The following is a 21,055-nucleotide window of genomic DNA, read 5'->3' as shown; positions in this document are numbered from 1 at the left end:
ACACCCGGGATCCGAACCAGCAAACCCCAGGCCAGCGAAGCAGAACATGCACACTTAACCACTGAGCCACTGGGCTGGCCCCTCTTTTTGGTATTTTTATTGTGATAAATTATACTTCATATAGGGTCTAGGCTGGTGGTGTAGTGGTTAAGTTCATGCACTCTGCTTTGGTGGCCCAGGGTTCACTGGTTTGGATCCCAGGTGTGGACCTAGCACCGCTCCTCAAGCCATGCTCTCGCAGCAACCCACATAAAGTGGAGGAAGCTTGGCACAGATGTTAGCTCAGGGACAATCTTTCTCACACTCACACAAAATATATATATATATGTACTTCTTATAAAATTTACCATCTTTGACATTTTTAAGTGTATAATTTAGTAGCATTAATTACATTTACAGTGTTGTGCAACTATCCCCACTTTGGGAGCTTTCGATCGTTCACATTAGATATGTAAAATACAAATAATGATTTTATTATATGGGTCTGTATTTTCTGGTAGAAATAGAAACTTGGGAACATGGGGAAAAAATAAACCTGAAATCTGGACTCATCATTAGTGACTAAACGTGGCTAAAAACACCTGCAGAGGCATCTCCATGGAAAGAGGAGACCAGTGTCAGAAAATGGGGAGGTTGGAGTAAGTATTGAGGGAAATTATAATAATTTCTGAGAGGACAAAAGTTCAGAACAACTTCGGTTACAAAGAAAGGAATGAATTTTGCCTGGGTTGGAATTGATGAAGGGCTCACAGTAAGAGAATGGTGCCTGCAAGGGGTAGGTAAGAGAGATTCTTCGAACACAGTGGGGTCAGGGAAGCTCCTAAACTGGGAAGTTCCTAAGGGTTTAGGGCAGAGAGTGGGGGTTGGTGGGGAGTAGAGCTCGGTGGAATTTGAGAGCTAAGCAGAAGACACAGATTCAGAAAGGCCTGACAAGGCAGAAGTATTTGCGCAATTCATAGGGCACCAAAGAAAGAAGAATCAGCTTTAGCAATATTTCTTCGGCGGAGGTGGTAGGGGTGCAGTGGAAGCTCAGTAGGGGGTTCGCGAGGGCCGAAACAGGTTCAGCGAGAAGCTCTGAGAAGGCAGAGCTCATTTGGGGGGAGACGGTGCAATTTCAGAGGTTCCTGGGAAGAGTGAGGAACCAAAGGTTGGTTGCGGAAAGCGTTCCTCTTCGGGAGGTCAGAAGACAGCCCGTGGGCGATTGCAGGTCAAGGGTCAACACAAGTCAATGGACCGGGGGAGCTTTCTGAGGCGGCGGGTCTCGGGGGACCTTCCCGCCGGCCACGCTTTCCTCCCTCCGTCTGAACAGCGAAGCCGGGAGTAGGGACGTCGCGGGGAGGCCGAGTAGGGGAGGCGACGAGTCCGGGCGACTCCTCGCTCGGCTGGGACCCAGGCCCCGCCCCGGCGTACGCCATCAGCCCGCGCCGCGCCGCCCGAGTCGTTCCGCCCCGCCCGCGCGGCGGTCGGTGCACTGTCACCGCCCGCTCCGGCCATGGCCATGGCCCCGGCCCGTGGTTTGTAAGTTGGTGACCGAAGCTCCCAACGCGGCCATGGTGGCGATGGCGGCGGCGGCGGCCCTGGCGGCGGCCGACCCACCTCCCGCGATGCCGCCGGCGGCAGGAGCCGGAGGGCCCGCCGCCCGCCGAGACTTCTACTGGCTGCGCTCCTTCCTGGCCGGAGGTGGGTGTCCGCCGAGGGGACCCGGCCGCGCTCGGGCTGGCGGGGCGGGGCGGGGCGGCTGCGTGCGGCCGCGGTGACGTTCTTGGACTCCCGCTGCTTCAGTGTCCTGCCAGGTGTTTGCCCTGAGTTGCTCTCACCTCTTTCTAAGAATCACTTGACTGGTGACAGCAGGATCCGGGGAGGAAGGGCCTCGAGCTGTTGGGGAGCGGCTGGGGAGGTGGAGGGGCCCAACCGCACGCCCATTCTTCAGGGCTGGATAGCAGGGAAAAGAGGGGAGTTCCTTACAAAGACCCCAGGGCTTCATGCTGGGCATCCGTTTCTTTTATAAAGACCGTAGGTGACCAAGTGTAGAATTGGATTTGGCTGTTTGCCTCAAAGAAAACAAATACCGGAGGTCAGCTTTTTGAAGATGACTGGGAAATTGTGCAGAATTGTACAAACAAAACTGGTTCCGATGATTCTAGCAAACTGTGCCATAGCTACTTGCCAGGTAGCTGGTGCAGCTCTGCTATTGGTGACTCTAGAGCCAGAAGGTTCACACTGTCTCTCAGAAATTTTTTCTGCCTTCCCGTAAAGAGGTGTTTCAGTCTCTAACCTTTCTTAATTGGTTGTTGTCGGGGTTGTCATCACTTAATTACTTGTTAAGGCTAGGAACTTTTAAAATTCCACATTATGAGGACTTGTAGAAAGATAGTATCTGTAGGCTGCAGTAGTATTAAGAATTTAATTATTTTGTTCTTCTGCTGATAAAAAGGACATTCATTCATTTATACAAGGAATATTTGAGTACTTGAGTGATGCTCAGTGCACGTCGGGGAACAAAACAAAGATCCTGGAGTTTACATTGGTTGGGGAGTTGTGGGCAGAAAGACAATAAACAAAATGAAAAAGTAAGTTAATATAGTATGTTAAAAGGTGATGAATGCAATGGAAGAAGTAAAAAGGAGAATGGGGCAAGGAAATGGAGAGGCTAAGTGGGTCAGGATTAAATAGGGTAATTGTGGTGTCTCATTGAGAGGATGACACTTGAGCATCCTTGAAGAAGTGAGGGAGTTTAGCAAGTTGATGTTGAAGCAGGAGCAGCTCAGATGGGGAGAAAACCTAAAGCAAAGGCTTCCAAGCAGGAGAGGGCTTCACCTCTCAAAGAATAACAGTGAGACCTATGTGGCTGGAGCCAAGCAGTGTTATGGAGGAAGGAGGTTAGGGAGGTAAAGAGCAGGGCAGAAAATGAAGGGCCTTGCAAGCCATTGTAAAGATACTGACTTTCACTTGGAGTGAAGAGGGGAGCTGTTGCAGGTCTTGAGCAGAAAAGTGACATGATGCGGTGTGTTTCAAAAGGAGCACTTTGGCTGCTCTGTTAAGAATAACTGTAAGAGTGTAAATGTGGAAGCAAAGAGACCAGTTTGGAGGTTTTTGCAGTAATTCAGATGATAGATAATTGTGGCTTGGATCAGGGTAGTAGCAAGAGAGGTGGTGAAAAATTGTGATAATCTGGATATAGATAGAATAAATAGGATTTTCTGACAGATTAGAGATGGAGTAAGGAAGAGAAGTCAAAAGTGATTTTTGTCTGAGCAGCTGAAAGCGTGAAGCTCTCATTGATTGAAATGAGAAGGCTGTAGTTGGAGCAACTTTCATCATGTTTGTAGGGGGAGATCAGGAATTCAGTTTTGGACATGTTACATTTTGTAATGTTGTCTAGACATTGAAGTAGAGTCTTGGTAATGTGTAGGTGAGGATAGCAACCAGGACTTTCATGTGCTGCTGGTAGTAATGTAAACTGGTACAACCAGTTTGGAGAACTGGCTGGGCAATTACCTGTGAAGTCGACCTTTTGTATGTCATATGATTCAGGAGTTTTCACTCCTAGATATATGCCAATATATATATTTCTGTTCTTCTCTGTGATATTCACAATAGCCCCAAACCAGAAGCAACCCAAATACCCATCAATGCTAGAACATACAACTGAGATATAGTATAATCATACAGTGAAATACTATACAGCACTGAAAATGAATAAATTTCGGCCACACACAACAATGTGGATGAATCTCATGAGCATAATATTGCACAGAGGAAGCCAGACACAAAACAATGCATACTGTGTGGTTTTGTTTGTGTAAAGTTCAAAACCAGTTGAAACTAAATTCATGTTGTTAGAAGTCAGAAGGCTGATTGGTTGTCTCTGAGAAGGAGAGGCAAATAGTGATTTTGGAAGTATAGGAGAAGGACGTCTGGAAGTCTGGTAATGTTTCATTTCTTTTTTAAAGATTGGCACCTGAGCAAACATCCGTTGCCAATCTTTTTTTTTAACTTCTCCCCAAAGCCCTCCAGTACATAGTTGTATACTGTAGTTGTGAGTGCCTCTGGTTGTGCTGTGTGGGATGTGGCCCCAGCATGGCTTGATGAGCAGTCCCATGTCCTCACCCAGGATCCGAATCAGCAAAACCCTGGGCCATGGAAGTGGAGCGCGCAAACCCAACCACTCAGCCTACAGGGCCAGCCGCTAATGTTCCATTTCTTGATTTGGGTGGTCCTTATGTGGGCGTATTCACCTTGCAGTAATTCATTAAGGGGTATACTTAACAATTTGTGCACTTTTCTTTATATATCTTAGATTTTACCAAACAAAATCTATTAAAAGGAGGAAAGGAATTGGAGACAGGAAGTATAGGAAACTCTACAAAGGAATCTTGATTAAGTTGTTTTCCTTAGAAGCTTGCATAGCTTTTTTGTTTTAAAATCAGGTATATTAAGGTATAATTTGTATACAGCAAAATTCACCCTTTTTAGATGTACAGTTAAATGAGTTTTGACAAATATGTTGTCACTACAGTGACACCATATGATCACTACTGTCAAGATATAGAACAGTGTCATCACCCCAAAATATTTCCACTTCCCTTTTTAGTGATTCCTTTTCTCTCATCTCCAGCCCTGGCAACCAATGATCTGTTTTCTCTTTCTATAATCTTGCCTTTTCCAGAATGTTATATAAATGTAATCATACAGTATGTAGTCTTTTGAGTCTGGTTTCCTTTACTTAGCAAAATGCGTTTTAGATTCATCCATGTTGCATGTATCAGTAGTGTTGCTTTTTGTTACTGAGTGGTATTCCATTGTATAGATTTACCACAGTTTCATCTGTTGGTGAAAATTTGCTTTGTTTTCTAGATTTTGGCCATTTGAATAAAATGGTTATTAAGTTGCATACGGGACTTTATGTGGGTATATGTTCTCTTTTTTCGTCGGTAAATACCTAGGAAGGGACTGCTGGATCTTAAGAGTATCATATGTTTAACTTTATTTTATAAGAAACTGCCAAACTGTTTTCTAAAGTGTCTGTTCCATTTTGTATCCCCACTACCTTGTCAGCACTTGGTATCGTCAGGGTTTGTGTGCGTGTGCATCTCTTTGTGTGTGTTGTTTTCCATTTAAATAGTGTTTAAGGGTATCTAATTGTAGTTTTATTTTGCATTTCCCTGATGACTAATGATGCTGAGCATCTTTTCATATTATTGGCCATCTGTGTCTCTCTTTTGGTGGAGTGCTGCTTCAGATTTTGGGGAATTATGTGTGACTTTGAAGACTGTCTAGGAGTTCCTGGTCCAAGTGGTCTGAGAAAATACCATTGGGCAGGTTACTTAATCTCCCTGTGCCTTAGCTTCTCCATCCTTTAAAGAGTACCTACCTCAGAAAGTTGTAACGATTAAATCAGATAGGACCTGTAAAAGCCTTGGCACAGTGCCTGCAGTTTAATCTCTTAGCCTAGCACCTGGTACGAAATAGACATTCAGTACTTGTTAACTATTATTATTGATTAGCAGTGGCCTTGGGCAAATATCTTAACTTCAGTTGCTCAAGAGGAAGAAAAAAGCTGCTTGACCTTACTCAATGGAATGTTGTGATGATTATTTGAGCTGTAAAGTAATGTGATAAGCAAGTTAAGATACTATTAAAGGAAACTACATATTGAATACATTCTAAATAATTTCAGTATATGGTTAATTCATATGACTGAGAAGATAATAATATAACAAAATATTCTGAAACCAAACATACCCAAATGCAAATTATTTTTAGTTTATCCTCAATTTTGGGTAGCTATGACTGTTATTTCCATTAGTTCAAAGAAGAGAGGTTTGATATAGAAACTTATACGAGGATTCAATATTTGAGTACAAATAGATATTTTATTTATGGATATCTCAGAATATGGATTTAACATCAGTTACATGATCATCTATTAAGTAAATGTGTGTGGACTTTGAGTGATTTTGTCTTACATTTTAAAAAGTTGTAAAGTAAGACTCTACAGTCATTCATTCAACATTTATTGAGTGCCTATTATGTGCCAGGCCCTGTACTGGTCTCTGGGGATGAAGTAGAGGAGGAGACCCACAAAATTCCTCGTCCTCTTGTACCTTGTGGATTGAATATGCAATGGTGAAGAGCTTAACGTGAGCATAAAAAAGATAGCAAAGGCTTTTTATCTACCTTTTTATAATAGTAACAACTCATTTTATGAAGTGCTTACTACATGTAAGGTACTTTACAAAAGTGTCAGTCTGTTCACGCTGCTATAACAAGAATAGCTTAATCTGGTGGCTTATAAACAATAAACATTTATTTCTCTTAGTTTTGGAAACTGGGAAGTCCAAGATCATGGTGCCAGCAGATTCGGTGTCTGGTGAGGACTTACTTCCTCATACACAACACCTTCTGACTGTGTTTTCACATGGTGGAAGGGGTCAGGGGTCTTTCTGGGGCCTCATTTATGAGGGCACTAGTCCCATTCATGAGGACTGTGTCCTCATGACCTAATCACCTTCTAAAGGCCCTCCTCTAAATACCATCACATTGGGAATTAATTTTCAACATATGAATTTTTGGCAGGACACAAACAACATAGCAAAAAGTCTTTACATATTATCGCCTTAGAAGCATGCTAGGCTAGTAGAGCTGGCCTGAGTTCTGCCCTGTGCCAAAGCCTATGTGTGCACTTTAGTCATCCACGTGTCTGCACGTGGCGTACGGTATCCGCACATGGTGTATGTGTTTGTGTCTGCACAAATACATAACTGCTGAATGTATAAATGAATGACTGAATTTTATGGGTAAAAGTTGGTTGTTTCAATGAAAAAGGCTTCCAGAAGAAGAGGAGGTTACTGTAAACAGAGCCTTACAGTTGAGTAAATACCTTCAAGTTTCTGTCTCTGTAACCACATTTAGCAAGATTCCCAGAGTTCGTCAGGTGTTAGATGGCAGATTTACATTCTTCAAACTCATTTTTAAGTCAGACATGCTCAGTTATTAAGTTACAGGGAATGGGGGCCAGTCTTCTGTATCTCCCTGTTACTGGGCAGTTCGACCCATGGAGACCAGATTAGAGATCATAGTGTGTACTGGCTGAACAAATAATCGTTTCCATCTGGAAAGGAATGGTATGCAATTTCTTCCTGACTTTTAAAAAATTTTTTAGGTATTGCCGGATGCTGTGCCAAAACAACAGTTGCTCCTTTGGATCGAGTAAAGGTTTTACTGCAAGCTCACAATCACCATTACAAACATTTAGGTGAGTTAATAGATACTAAAGATAAAAATGAATGAAAACATTATCCGTCTGCTGGCTTGATTTCCAGTTATGAATTATAGTGGAAAAAAGACACAACAGGGAGTTCAACTTTAGGAGCAAATTTTGCAAGGGATCTCTTAATCAAGTTTAATCTTTTCATTTGCAATAGTGATTGTATATTATCATTTTAGGGTTCTGATATCCTCTAAACGAAAATCTTTGAATCATTAAAGTAAGTACTGTTTGTTTATTGGGATTAACCAGTCACATCCTTTACAGGCACACCTAACAGCTCAGCCTGATTTTTTTTTTGAGATTGACACCTGAGCTAACATCTGTTGCCAATCTTATTTTTATTTTATTTTTTCTTCTTCTCCCAAAAGCATCCCCAGTATATAGTTATATATTCTAGTTGTAGGTCTTTCTGGCTGTGATATGTGGGATGCCACCTCAGCATGGCTTGATGAGCGGTGCTAGGTCTGTGCCCAGGATCAGAACTGGTGAAACCCTGGGCCGCCAAAGCAGAGCACATGAACCTAACCACTCAGCTACGGGGCTGGCCTCAGCTCAGCCTGATTTAAAAAAAAAAAAAATCTAACTAGTGATGGAGATAAGGTTTACTCCTTTAAACGTTAGTTAAACATGCCTTCTATTTGTGCAAGCAGAATTCAAAGCACTTAGTATATATGGTTAAGTTTGCATTGTTAAAAAATATCATGCCCTTAGTTGTTCCTTACAAACATATAAATCAGCTATTTAATTAACATGGACTCTCTACTGTATATCATTGGTGGGAGTAGGAATTTTGTATAGCCTTTTTGGAAGGCATTTTGGTAATATGCATCAAAGTCTTGAAAAGATACATAGTCTTTGGCCATGAAATTCTGGTTCTAGGAGGTTATTTTAAGGAAGTAATTAGAAATGTGCTTAAAAAAAAACCAACCAAAATGTTCAGTCATAGGGAACTGGCTAAGGTAAGTAATAAGTATTTAAATTAATAAGTCTATTAAAGACTATTGTGCAAATATAAAAAAATTATAAAAGAATATTAATTGACTAGGAACGAAGTTCAGTGTTGGACTAGGAACAATGAACAATGCTCATAATGTATTAGTTAAATGAAAAAATATTACAAAATGGTTTAATCATATTGCATTTTACATAAACAAAGATGTCCTTAGACAAAAGGCTGGAAGGACAAACATTGTGGTTGATTTTCAGTGGTGAGATTATAGGAAACTTTTTTCCTCTAAGCTAATTTGTAATACGTGTTGAACATATATTACTTTTTCTATTAGAGGGAAAAAAGATTTAAAAGAAAAAAAATTAATGTAGACAGAGACCAAGAAAGAAATTAGGTTGCGGCAACTAACTCATCCCACTCCGGGCTTTACGGTCTCCTGCTTCAGTAGACAGCAGTGATGTGTGCTCCGCGCCCTGCGTCGCAGCAGTGCATGAGAAGGATGTGTAACGGAATGAGTAAGAATCAGTTAGTTTTACCACTGAGTTTTTAAAATGTGATTTTTCTCAAAAAGTGGAATGGATATTTATGTTATATATTAATTATAACTCTTTGTCTTGTCAATATTTTTAATAGTAAGTCTGTACTTAAAATTGAAAGAAAAGAATTGCCACCATCTCTGTGTCCAGCAATGAATTCTGTCTTCACAGTGTACTGCTCATGTATAGAAAGAATCAGACCTTTGAACTTATTGAAAGATTATATAAAACTGGAAAGAAAGGAAATTATTTTCTTTTGTTGTCTAAATTGAGGGTGAAAAGGAGATGAATTATATCACCCAATATCTTGGAGTGTTTTACAATGACCCAACATATGAATGTCTGAGCAGGATTGTTTTATTCCTTTAACCTCCTCACCATGCTGATGTCTGTTGTTTTGTTCCTGATTTGTAATCATTAGATTACATATTCACATTAGATTTCACGCTCTACAGGGCTGCATGCCACGGGTTACAGTGTACCCTACAAGGCATGCAAAATTTGAAATGGAAATCCTGGAGTGCAACAATGAACTATTGGTATAGTATGTGGAGTTTATGTATCTTTAAAATTTACGGTCCAAAATAAAAGGTATTGGTGGCTTTTTATTTTTTTTTAAAATGTCTTTGGGTATTTTTTTCTGGGTACTTCCCTTTTTATATGCATGAATAAGATAGTTTTTAAAATTTTGCTTTTTTGTTGTTGTTGATGAAGAAGATTGACCCTGAGCTAACATCAGCTGTCAAGCTTCCTCTGTTTCTTTTTGGAAGATTAGCCCTGAACTAACATCTGTCACCAATCCTCCTCTTTTTGCTGAGGAAGACTGGCCCTGAGCTAACATCTGTAGCCATTTTCCTCTACTTTATATGTAGGACACCTGCCACAGCATGGCTTGACAAGCGGTGCATAGATCCGCACCCGGGATCCAAACGGGGGAAACCTGGGCTGCCAAAGCAGAAGGTGTGAACTTAACTGCTGCACCACCAGGCTGGCCCCACAATCTTCCTGTTTTTACTTGAGGAAGATTGGCCCTGAGTTAACATCTGTGCTAATCTTCCTCTATTTTGCATGTGGGACACCACCACAGCATGGCTTGAGGAGTGGTATATAGGTCTGCACCTGGGATCCGAACCTGTGACCCTAGGCCACTGAAGCAGAGTGTGCAAACTTAACCACTACTTAACCACCAGGCTGGCCCCCCAAATTTTGCTTTTTTAAGCATGAATTTTCGCATTCAAATTAAAGATAAAATGTGCTATTGAATAAAACTCCTACTTTAGCTTCTTTTAAAAAGTGTGTGACATTACTTCCAAGGCATCAAAAATGACATTTTATTTTGAATAATTGTTGTGGCCGAATGAAAAGAAGGAGTGTAACTGGAATTTCTCCTTCCCCAATTCACAATGTTAGTGTAAGGAATTTTTTCCTGTACTTTATTGAAAATCTTTGACCTCCATTTAGCTTTTTACGGTCAAATGTGATATAAAAATAAGTAGATGAATCATAATAGGATTCTTTTAAAATCTTTACTTTTGGGGCCGGCCTGGTGGTCTAGCAGTTAAGTTTGTGTGCTCTGCTTAAGTGGCCAAGGGTTTGCCAGTTCAGATCCTGGGTGCAGACCTACACACTGCTCATCAAGCCATGCTGTGGTGGCATCCTGCATAGAAGAACTAGAAGGACTCACAACTAGGATATACAACTATGTGCTGCAGCTTTGGGGAAGAAAGAAAAGAAAAAAAAAAGAGGAAGATTGGCAACAGATGTTAGCTCAGGGCCAATCTTCTTCACCAAAAAGCATATCTTAAAAAAAAAAATCTTGGGGCTGGCCTGGTGGTGCGGCTGTTAAGTTTGCACATTCTCCTTCAGGGGCCCGGGGTTCGCTGGTTTGGATCCCGGGTGCGGACATGGCACCACTTGGCAAGCCATGCTGTGGCAGGCATCGCACATATAAAGTAGAGGAAGATGGGCACAGATGTTAGCTCAGGGCCAGTCTTCCTCAGCAAAAAGTGGAGGATTGGCAGCAGATGTTAGCTCAGGGCTAATCTTCCTCAAAAAAAAAAAAAACTTTAAATTTTGTTGCTTTACATTTTATTTATTTTTATTTTTTGAATGTGTAATATTTTCGAAAGTTCATAATTCCAAAAGTACAAAAGCAAACGTTTTCTTCTTCTCTTATTCCCTCTTTGGAATCAAGAATTTTCACACTTTTTTTCCATTTCCTTTTAGAGCTAATGTATATATACACATGCATATGCTTATATTTTTCCAAATGTTAGTTCCTTCTAATCCTAGCTTGATAAAATAAGTAAAGATACAGAGAAGGATTTAAATAACACACAAGTTTGACATAACAGATACACAGAGGACTTTGCAACTATAGAGAATACATGTTCTTTTCAAACATGCTTGTAACATTTGCAAAAATTGGTCCAGTGTTATGTCATAAAGAAAATCTCAGTTCATTTCCCAAAGTAAAAATGGTACGGACCACAGATTGAAGGAGAAAAATAATGTAATTATCTCAATGGATATTTAAAAGCCGTTTGAAAACAGCCAACATCCATTCTTCATCTGTTTGTCTTTCTCTGTTATTTTGTTTTAGATGAAATTTTTGTAAAAAGCATATGGTTAGATTTGGCCTTTTAACAAAATTTGAGAATCTTTGGCTTTTAATAGAAGAATTTATGTAATTCAAATTTTTTTTTTTTTTGCTATCGTTGATTTATTCACTTAACATCTTACCTCATGTTTTCTGTTTGTTGTGTTTTCTTGTATCCTGTTCTCTCCAGGCCCCTCCCCTGCTCTGTGTTTCCTGGATTTCTTTTTTTTTGAAAGTACTATATCTATTTCACTTCTACTTATGGTTTCTCTTAAAATGTTTGTGATAAAGAGTTTTAAAGAATAGTATAATAAACATATGTGGACCCACACAGAGCTGCAGAAACAAACATTATCAGTACAGTTGAAACCTCCCCTACACGTCTTCCTCATCAGCAGCCTTCCTGTCCCTACTAGGTAGCCATTGTTCTAAATCCAATTACCCCTAATTGTCACAGACACATTTGAATCAAATTAAACAGGGCTTAACCTTTGTCCCCTCTTCCAGCAAGAGGACATCTTTAATAGAAATTTTTTGGGGAGTAGTGAATATATTTAGTTTTATCATTCATGTATTTTGGGAGAATTTTACATGTTATACACATAGCTATATATATATATATATATATATATATTAGAATAGTTTTTAATAGACGGTTCATTTAGATATCTTATTAAAAATGCTTTTAGGATATATCTTTTCTTGGATGTTAATAAGTACCTACAATTTTAATTTCTGTGATGGGATCAAAAGATTAGCTGCATCCTAAAATTTGAAATGAGCCTAGTGATTTACTTTCATATTTGATCAAATTTTTGCTTGAAACCTTTCACAAGGAACCTGAATTTAAATAGTTTAATAATGGAAGTAGTGATATGTTTATGAGAAGTCTGTACTGCAAATAGATTAGTGATTAAGATTAATAGAATAATAAACATGTCAATATATAGGATCAGAACTCAGGCCTTTATCAGTATTCCTAATTAAGGTGTCCTTATGATGAAAATTTGCCCCTAAATTTAAATACTTTTATTTATTTATTTATTTTATTTGTTTATTTTTTCTAAATCTTTTTTTCTTTTTTTTAAGATTTTATTTTTTTTTCCCTTTTTCTCCCCAAAGCCCCCCGGTACATAGTTGTATATTCTTCGTTGTGGGTCCTTCTAGTTGTGGCATGTGGGATGCTGCCTCAGCATGGTTTGATGAGCAGTGCCATGTCCGTGCCCAGGATTCGAACCAACGAAACACTGGGCCGCCTGCAGTGGAGCGCGCGAACTTAACTACTCGGCCACGGGGCCAGCCCCTTAAATACTTTTAATAGCTAGTTTTATATTTGTTTCTTTTATTTAGCAGTTTCCTTATGTAAACAAACCACACATGTATCTGGGTCAGTCTGGGAAACTTTCCTTCATCCTTCCGGATAGAATTGATCATCTGCAATGCAATATCTGGACCTCGGATATATTTCTGTTGTTAATATTTTTTAATTGCTATAGTTTAATATAATTTATGATAATTATAAATATAGTTTACCATAATTTGTAGCTGTTTTTGCTATATTTTATATTTTTACACAACATATGTCTATATAATTTGGACATATGATGTATTTTAAGTAGGTTTAATTTCTGTTATACAGGAATTACTATTCATGTAATTCTCCAAGCAAAATTATATCATGAATGATAGCATAATCATCTTTATCTGTGATTGTCATGAAAATTTGGATTTAGATAGTTTTCTCTGTCTTAATAGTATTTTTCTTCTGAAAATAGGAGTATTTTCTGCATTGCGTGCTGTTCCTCAAAAGGAGGGATATCTGGGATTGTATAAAGGGAATGGTGCAATGATGATTCGGATCTTTCCCTATGGTGCAATCCAGTTTATGGCGTTTGAGCATTATAAAACGGTACTTGAACTTTTATCTTGTTGTCTATCTTTTATCTTTTGGGTCCTTGAATAACATACTTAGTTGACAAGGCATTTGCTTTGGCCTTCAAAGTTGCTTTGGATGAATGGATAAAGTAATGTTCTTTTGAAGGACTAAGACTTGTGATAGTTTCAACTTTTAAATATAACTTGGTTTTGAAGTTATCCCAGAATTGCTGGTCATTTTTGAGTAAATTGTTTATGTTCACACTTATGAAGAAGAGCGAAAGTATCCTTCAGGTAGATGATGATAAATCCATAAAATATGAATAGCTTTTTAATGTACTTTTTGTTCCTCAATTGTAGGAAGGAACATTGTGGCTTTGGATTTTCTTATTAAATAAAATAATGAAATCATATTGTGAAAGTCTGGGTTTTTTTTGTTTCTTGTTTTTTTTTTGGTGAGGAAGATTCTGCCCTGAGCTAACATCCATTGCCAATCTTCCCCTTTTTTTTGCTTGAGCAAGACTGGCCCTGAGCTAACATCTGTGCCACTCTTCCTCTGTTTTGTATGTGGGATGCCTCCACAGCATGCCTGATGAGTGGGATAGGTCTGTGCCTGGGATATGAACCCACGAACCTAGGCCGCTGAAGCAGAGCACTCAGAACCTTAACCACTTGGTGACAGGGCCATGCCCCTGAAAGTCTGTTCTTGAGTAATGCTATAAGTGAAACAGCTTTTCCCATCCTACTCATTGATTAATTTTCTCTTCTCTGGCTGACCGAAACATCTTAAGATAGAAAGAGCTTAAGTATGTCAAATTTCATAGTGTATCTTAAAATGAAAAGTAAGCAGCAGAGATAGGAACAGCATTCCAAGCTAGTCAGTCAGATGGAATTGATGCCATCAGTATATCAAGACTTCATTGTCTATAGTGGCATTTTATTCCTACTACTCCCTTTCACACTGTAAGTATTTGTGGTCATCAATGTGTAGTATAGTATATTTGACAATTCTAAGCTAGATTGCTTCTATAAAAGTACAAAATTAGAGCAGAAGCTACAGAGGAAATACTTGACCTCCTTATGATGTGATATCATAATTTTATATAATTGTATTCATTTCACTTACGTTTAATACTGCTTTTATTTTTACTAGTTCTGTCCTCTTTTGAAATAAATCCATTATTAAACAGTGAAATGGACAGCATTTTACAAATATCTCATTTAATTTGATGTTTTTGGTTTCTAGTTAATTACTACAAAGCTGGGAGTTTCCGGTCATGTGCACAGATTAATGGCTGGATCCATGGCAGGTAAGGGGAATGGGTATATTTTATTTCTGACAAATTAATTTTCTATTAAAATACTTAATTTGTTTAAGATAATATGTGTGACATTGATTAAGTAGCATACATTTATTATCTTTCTGTGCTCAGTAATACAAGAGATCATTAATATCCCAACTCAAAAAGAATATTTTACAGTGAGAGATGCTAAGGAATAGCTTAAACTTATGACTGTGAAAAACATACATTCTCCGTGACTTCTGGAATTCTGTTTTTTACTTCTGGAATTTTGTTTTGTTTTACTTCTGGAATTGTGTTTTTTTCCTTTCAAAAATGCATACTACTATATAATGAAAATAGTTTCACTCCCTAGAAGCAATCACTATTAGCAGTTTCTTATGTATATTTTTTTCAGATACAATTCTTTGGATTAGAACTTTGCTTGTACAGTTATCTCAAGATTCTTTTCTATATCACTACATAGATCTTTCTTGTTTTTTTAAAGAAATGTATTATATTCTAAGGTATGGGTGTACCATGATTTATTTAATCAATCCCCTGTTGATTGACATTTGGGATATTTTCAGTTTTTGTTTCACAAATAACATATTGTACTTGTGTAACTCTAACTGTAGAATAAATTTTGAGAAAGGAAATTACTTTATCTGTCAAAGACTATGTGTATTTAAATTTTGGTAGACATTGCCAAACTGATCTCCATAATGTTTTCAATGACCTTTTCCCCTATGTACTATACCAACACTGGGTTTATCAAATTTTTAATATTTGGCAATTATGAGTAACGTTGATCAGCTTTTCAAATGTATATCGACCCATTTTCATTTCTCTTAATTTTCACCCTGAGTTGTTTCTATTTCTTAAATATTCATTTTTATGAGTTTGGAAATTAGGACATAACTTTTTTCCTGTCGTATATTGCTAATATTTTATTTCTCAGTTTTAGATTTGTCTTTTAACCTTATTTTTTAGAACGTGATATAGCAGTTTTACATAGCCAAGTGGGTTAGTCTTTTCTTCTGTGGCTTCAAAATTTTGTGTTGTGTTTAGAAATGCCTTCCCTGTTCTATGATAAAAACATTTAATCATTTTTTCTACTAAAACTTTTTTTATATTGATTTTTTTATGTTGGTCTTTTTTATATTTATTTATTTACTTTTTAAAGATTTCATTTTTACTCTTTCTCCCCAAAGCCCCCTGGTACATAGTTGTATATTCTTAGTTGTGGGTCCTTCTAGTTGTGGCATGTGGGACGCTGCGTCAGCATGGCTTGATGAGCAGTGCCATGTCCGCACCCAGGATCCGAACCAGCGAAACCCTGGGCCACTGAAGCAGAGCATGCGAACCTAACCACTGGCCATGGGGCCGGCCCCTATATTTATTTTTATATAAGGAATGAAATGGGGATTGAATGAAATTTTTCTCCAAATGACTAGTTAGCTGTGCTAACATTTTTTACTCAATAATTTATCCTTTCCCTGATTTTAATCACCACCTCTATCATATACTAAATCTAGTGAATTTATTTAAGAAAAGAAGGATGTATACAGTGATATTTAGCAACAAACATGTTCATTTCACTTTTGTCTGTTATACCAAAAGATGATTTAAGTATCTAGCAATAGAAGAGTGGTAAAAAATAAAAATCCACGTATCAGAATTCTACACACCTATTAATATATTTTTTGTAAAATTGTATTTATTGACAAAGAATGATGTTTATATCATGAGTAGAAAGAAAGCAAGTTACAAAAGAGAATATTAAATATCATATTTTGGTTTTTAAAAAGTGAATGCATATGTAAATATTCATAGCAAAAAACATCTGCAAGGTTATAAACCAAAATGTTAACAGTGTTTATTTTTGCTAATGAAAATAAGACCATTGGAAGGTAATCTATCAAAATCTTAGTTGTTGGGGTTATCACAGGGTTTGTAGGATTTCAGTTGATTTTTTTGGCTCTTGGTTTAGCCATGGTATGACATAACCCATGGTAATGTCAGGTTTCTGTAACTAGGATTCTGTATCATCCCTTGGTAGGTACTAGCAGTGGCAAAAAGAGAGGTATCGTGTCCAGAGCATCTAGATTATTTGGCCTTTCTGAGCGAATGGGCCTCTGCTATTCAGTATGCACAATTAAGCATTCTAATAGTTCTAAAGCCTTTGAGGTCTACGTGTGTGGTATGGTGGGGAGAGGAATAGGGACAGACGTTGAGCAAGTAGGCCCCAAAAGGCAACAAAAGCCTTTCAATAGATGTTGGAGACACTATGGCCATAGATAATCATCTTCCTGGTTGTTGAGACAACAGCATTGGTCTTGGATGACAATTCTCAGGGACCTTCCTGATACTACCTCAGACTCTGAGACCAATGACTCTTCAAGCCTTAGCTTGCCACCTAGATTTATAATGTCTAATCTGACCTACCTTACCCATGGTTTTGCCTTATCCAATGTTTATTTAGCTCTTCTTGACTTCTGGCTGGCTGACCCACATTCAATAAGTAGTCAAAATAACCAGGAATAATATTCAAAACGTTTAGTAACCCAACTGTAGAGGTACTAACAAATAGCACAGATTCTTAAAGCGTCCAATTAACTCTTTGATGGCTGGATCAGGAGATGGTATGTGGTGGTGATGGGGTAGAACTTCTGGTGTGGGGAGAGGCCACCAGAGCCATGGTGGGAGAGATCTTGGGAAGTTGGGGCAACAGCTATTGCCAACTGATATAGAAATATTTCAGTGTTTTACACTGGCATGATGGTGCTGATGAGTAACAGCTAACGTGTGTTTGCTTGCTGTGTGCCATTCACAGACCTGAACACTTGACATGTAATCTTTGGGTACTTGACGTGTAGTCCACAGAACAGTACTGTGAGGAAAGTGCTATAATTTTCTTCATTTTACAGAAGAGAAATGTTAGTAAGTTTCCAAATCTTGAAATTTATGATTTCTGACATCACTTTTTAATTTTCTGTCTCTTAAATTTAGCTTTACCAGTGACTGTCAAAATTCTACAAGATGCAATAGGATCATGAGTATGAATTAAATCCTGAGGACTTTGTATTATTTCTTTTTCATGGCACTTGATTATTGAATAGCATGTTCATTCAATGGTATTTCTAGTTTTATTTTTCTGAAATGAAAGACACGTTAATATCAAAGTTTCGGTATGTATTAGAAAACAGTAGTAAACAAGAGGAATTTCAAGGATACATTTTAATTTTTAAAGAAAAAGGTTTTTTTTAAAGTCTAGCTATCATAGATAAGACTAGTGCTTCCATTATCCAATATTTTTATTTTTATTACCGTGTTTAATTACAACTTGCATTTTGTTTCTGTGATTTTAAACAGTTGAAATGAATGTTCTGGTTAATTTTATTTATATCTGTTATCTTTGCTCCTGTACCTTTGGTGGCCTTTGAATGTAAATTTGGAAATTTTATATTTGCCAAAATAAAAAATGGTATGTTTCTCATGATCATTTCAACAGCACTTATTTTAAAGCTTTTTGAGCTTCAACCTTTTCCCTTATCCTGCAGCTACAATCCAGTACATGTTGAATCTCAGCCAGAAAAAAGAAAAGCTAGACTGAGAATCAAGGTTTTTATATTTAAGGAAGGTCTTCGCCTTCTTTCCTTCTGAACATTTCAGTTGTTTGAAATCAGTCTTGCTCTGCCAGTTCCTATGGAACTACGAGTGACAGGATGAAGAGAAGAGAAAAAAGAAGGAAGTTGTTAGAAACTAGAAATGATGAGCTGAGTTCTGCCTGCTGCCCTCTTTGGTCTACTTCAGTTTGGTGTTTTGGCTCAAAGCTGGGAGGTCAAATGGACAGAATATTTCCTGGGATCCTGGCTGGCCTCCATTATATACTTGTCCTTTAACCATGGGCAGATCATCCAAGCTCTCCATAATTCATTTATCCATTTGTTAAAGTGGAGCTTATGGTTGCCCAACTCCCTCTTTCTCTGAGTTGTTCTGAGGGTCTGAGTAAAGAATTGCTATGAAAACATTCTGAAAGATCTGAGGCCCTCCATAAATACAAGGGAATGTTATTAAACCTTCCATGCCATTGACTTGTTACATGCTCTTGAGCCAGCCACCTAAATTCCTTATTCTTTTTTTTGTCTCATTTGTAACACAGGGAAAATTTTAGATGTAAATAGAGGTGATATTCAAAATATTTAACAACCAGTATAGCATGGGCAGCAACCAATCAGAGCAGAGGCTGGACATCAGCAGCTAGAATGACAGTGATTATTAGAACAGGTTGCATACTGTTGTTTTGAGAATCTCAAAGAGACTTGGAGGTACCTTTCCCAGAAACTTTTATATTTAAAAGGGAATCCTATCCCTCTTGAACCCTCATCCAGAAGTCAGAAGCAACAAGCTTCCTATATTTTTGGAGAAATTGCTCTTCTGAGCTGGTAGACCAACTCTTGAATTTTTTTTATTGGAACTTCCTTTAGTTAATAGATTTGAGGCCTGATTTGTGTGTGCATCAGGTAGGGGGTGGGCGTGGTGTTCAGACCTCTGCTCTCTAGCCCTTTGGCCCTGACTTACATCATGTAGTATCTGAGACCTCTGATTTCCACATGAGACTACTGTACAAAAGGCATCCACAGTCACACAGAGTTATTCGTTTGGGTAATAATGAGTGCAAATGTGGCTCCTGAATGTCATCATTGAGTTCTCCCTCCCTAGAATATTCTCTAAGAGCATAATTTTAGTTACTGTACTCATCAGAGGTTGCACACAGTTATAGACAGGTGAATTTTAGTTATTTATGACTGATATTTAATCATCAGGCTTTAAGTGGTGATATGCTCCTGAAGGATCGGATGTAGCAGAATTGAACTCCCTTGGACATCTACTCTAGATCAATTTTCTTAGCTTTGTGGCTTAGCTTTTATATCTGTGATGCATGGAGCCCTTCCTTTGTCTAAAGTGTGTACTTAGAATCCATGTATTTTTGGTTGAACTTCAATCTCTTTGGATGTATTCATAAATTCTGGATGCTGCTCCCGCTGTGGTAGCCTCAGATAGGGGAGGGTGGTGGTAAGTTGGGAGGGAAGTAATCTCTGAAAACTCAAATCTACCTCCATATTCATTGAGAAGTTGAAGAGGAAGGAGATTGATTAAGGTTGAGATCCTCCTCTACTCCAACCCTGTATTACACAATTTCTGTTCACTCCTCTCTTCCCTCTGTTGCCTCTTCCTTGTGATGTTAGTTCCTTTGTTAAGAAGTTCTTTATGTGGTCCGGCCCGGTGGCGCAGCGGTTAAGTTCGCACATTCTGCTTCAACAGCCCGGGGTTCGCTAGTTTGGATCCCAGGTATGGACACGGCACTGCTTGACAAGCCGTGCTGTGGTAGGCATCCCACATATAAAGTAGAGGAAGATGGGCATGGATGTTGGCTCAGGGTCAGTCTTCCTCAGCAAAAAGAGGAGGATTGGCGGCAGATGTTAGCTCAGGGCTAATCTTCCTCAAAAAAAAAGAAAAGTTCTTTATGCTTCTTGCTGTAGCAGAATTAAAAAACTGTATTTACCATATTTTCAGAATATGATCTTCAAAGTTTTAATGACCAAGGATTATCTGTCTTTGGTATCATGGTTAGAAATATGATTTGCAACCAGAGGTTTTTTTTGCTTGTTTGTTTTTTGTTTAAGTAGACAGTGATTATGGAAAGTAATGTTGAGTGCTTCTAAGCTTTCCAAATCAGCAAAATCTAATTGCTGATCAACGTATGTTCTTGGGTTACCACAATTCCTGGAATTCTATGCTATAGAGATAAGAAAAGCATGAGAATTTAGGGGAAAAGCAGTCTCAGTCAGTTTGGATTCATCATTAAGTCCTCAGTTTCTTGACTGAAGAGAGGAAAAGAGAAGTTTGCACGTACACAGAAATTGCATGCACATCTCAGCTTGATTGAGTCTTGTTGCTTCCTGGGAGGTGAAAGCATTCTGATCTTTGTATTGGATTGTAGTTGTAAAATGAGGGAAGAGGAAAACTATCACCACCACTATTTGAGGTAAGTAGTTTCGGATTTTCCTTATTTGGACTTGGAGGGCTTTTTTTGGCCTTCCTGTAAAGCCATGCTAGGTAGAATAGTAAGGAGGAGATGTGTGAGTATAGAAAAAGGACTGAAATGGGAAACACTAGCTTTACGAATTGAAAATTCCAGTCACCCTCTACATGACTGATATATATGTCAGTCTGATTACTAGCAGTCAAACTGAGTTTTCACTTTCCTCTGATTGTGCTTCTCTTTTTATTTGAATTCTTGAGGATTGATGTGCAGGGAAAAAGAGATTGGGAGTGGAGGAATTTTGGTGAAAAGAGGAGACAAATGATTTGGGTCTTAAAGGAAAGGGTCAAAAAATGAAAAAAATAGACTAGGAGAATAATAATAGCTGACACTTGGATATAATATTTATTATGTGTCAGAGATTATTCTCAGCATTTGCTTATATATTAACTCACTTAAACTTCATAAAACCCTAATTTGAGTAGCTACTTATT

The 21,055-nt window shown here is 38.3% G+C and overlaps 1 protein-coding gene across 1 annotated transcript in view; it reads left to right on the top strand.

Moving 5' to 3' along the window:
• The first annotated feature begins 980 nt into the window (after positions 1-980).
• Positions 981-21,055, top strand: part of SLC25A16 (solute carrier family 25 member 16) — a 39,870-nt gene continuing 19,795 nt past the window's right edge. The window contains exons 1-4 of the mRNA XM_001502612.6: positions 981-1,680; positions 7,166-7,258; positions 13,133-13,266; positions 14,479-14,542. Of these exons, the coding sequence (XP_001502662.1) occupies positions 1,551-1,680; positions 7,166-7,258; positions 13,133-13,266; positions 14,479-14,542 (421 nt within the window). The 5' untranslated portion in view covers positions 981-1,550. The remainder of the gene's footprint in view (positions 1,681-7,165; positions 7,259-13,132; positions 13,267-14,478; positions 14,543-21,055) is intronic.

Source organism: Equus caballus, chromosome 1, assembly GCF_041296265.1.
Source record: "Equus caballus isolate H_3958 breed thoroughbred chromosome 1, TB-T2T, whole genome shotgun sequence".
Lineage (NCBI taxonomy): Eukaryota > Metazoa > Chordata > Mammalia > Perissodactyla > Equidae > Equus > Equus caballus.
The sequence above is the reverse complement of the archived record's forward strand: the minus strand, read 5'-3'. Positions and strand labels throughout refer to the sequence as shown.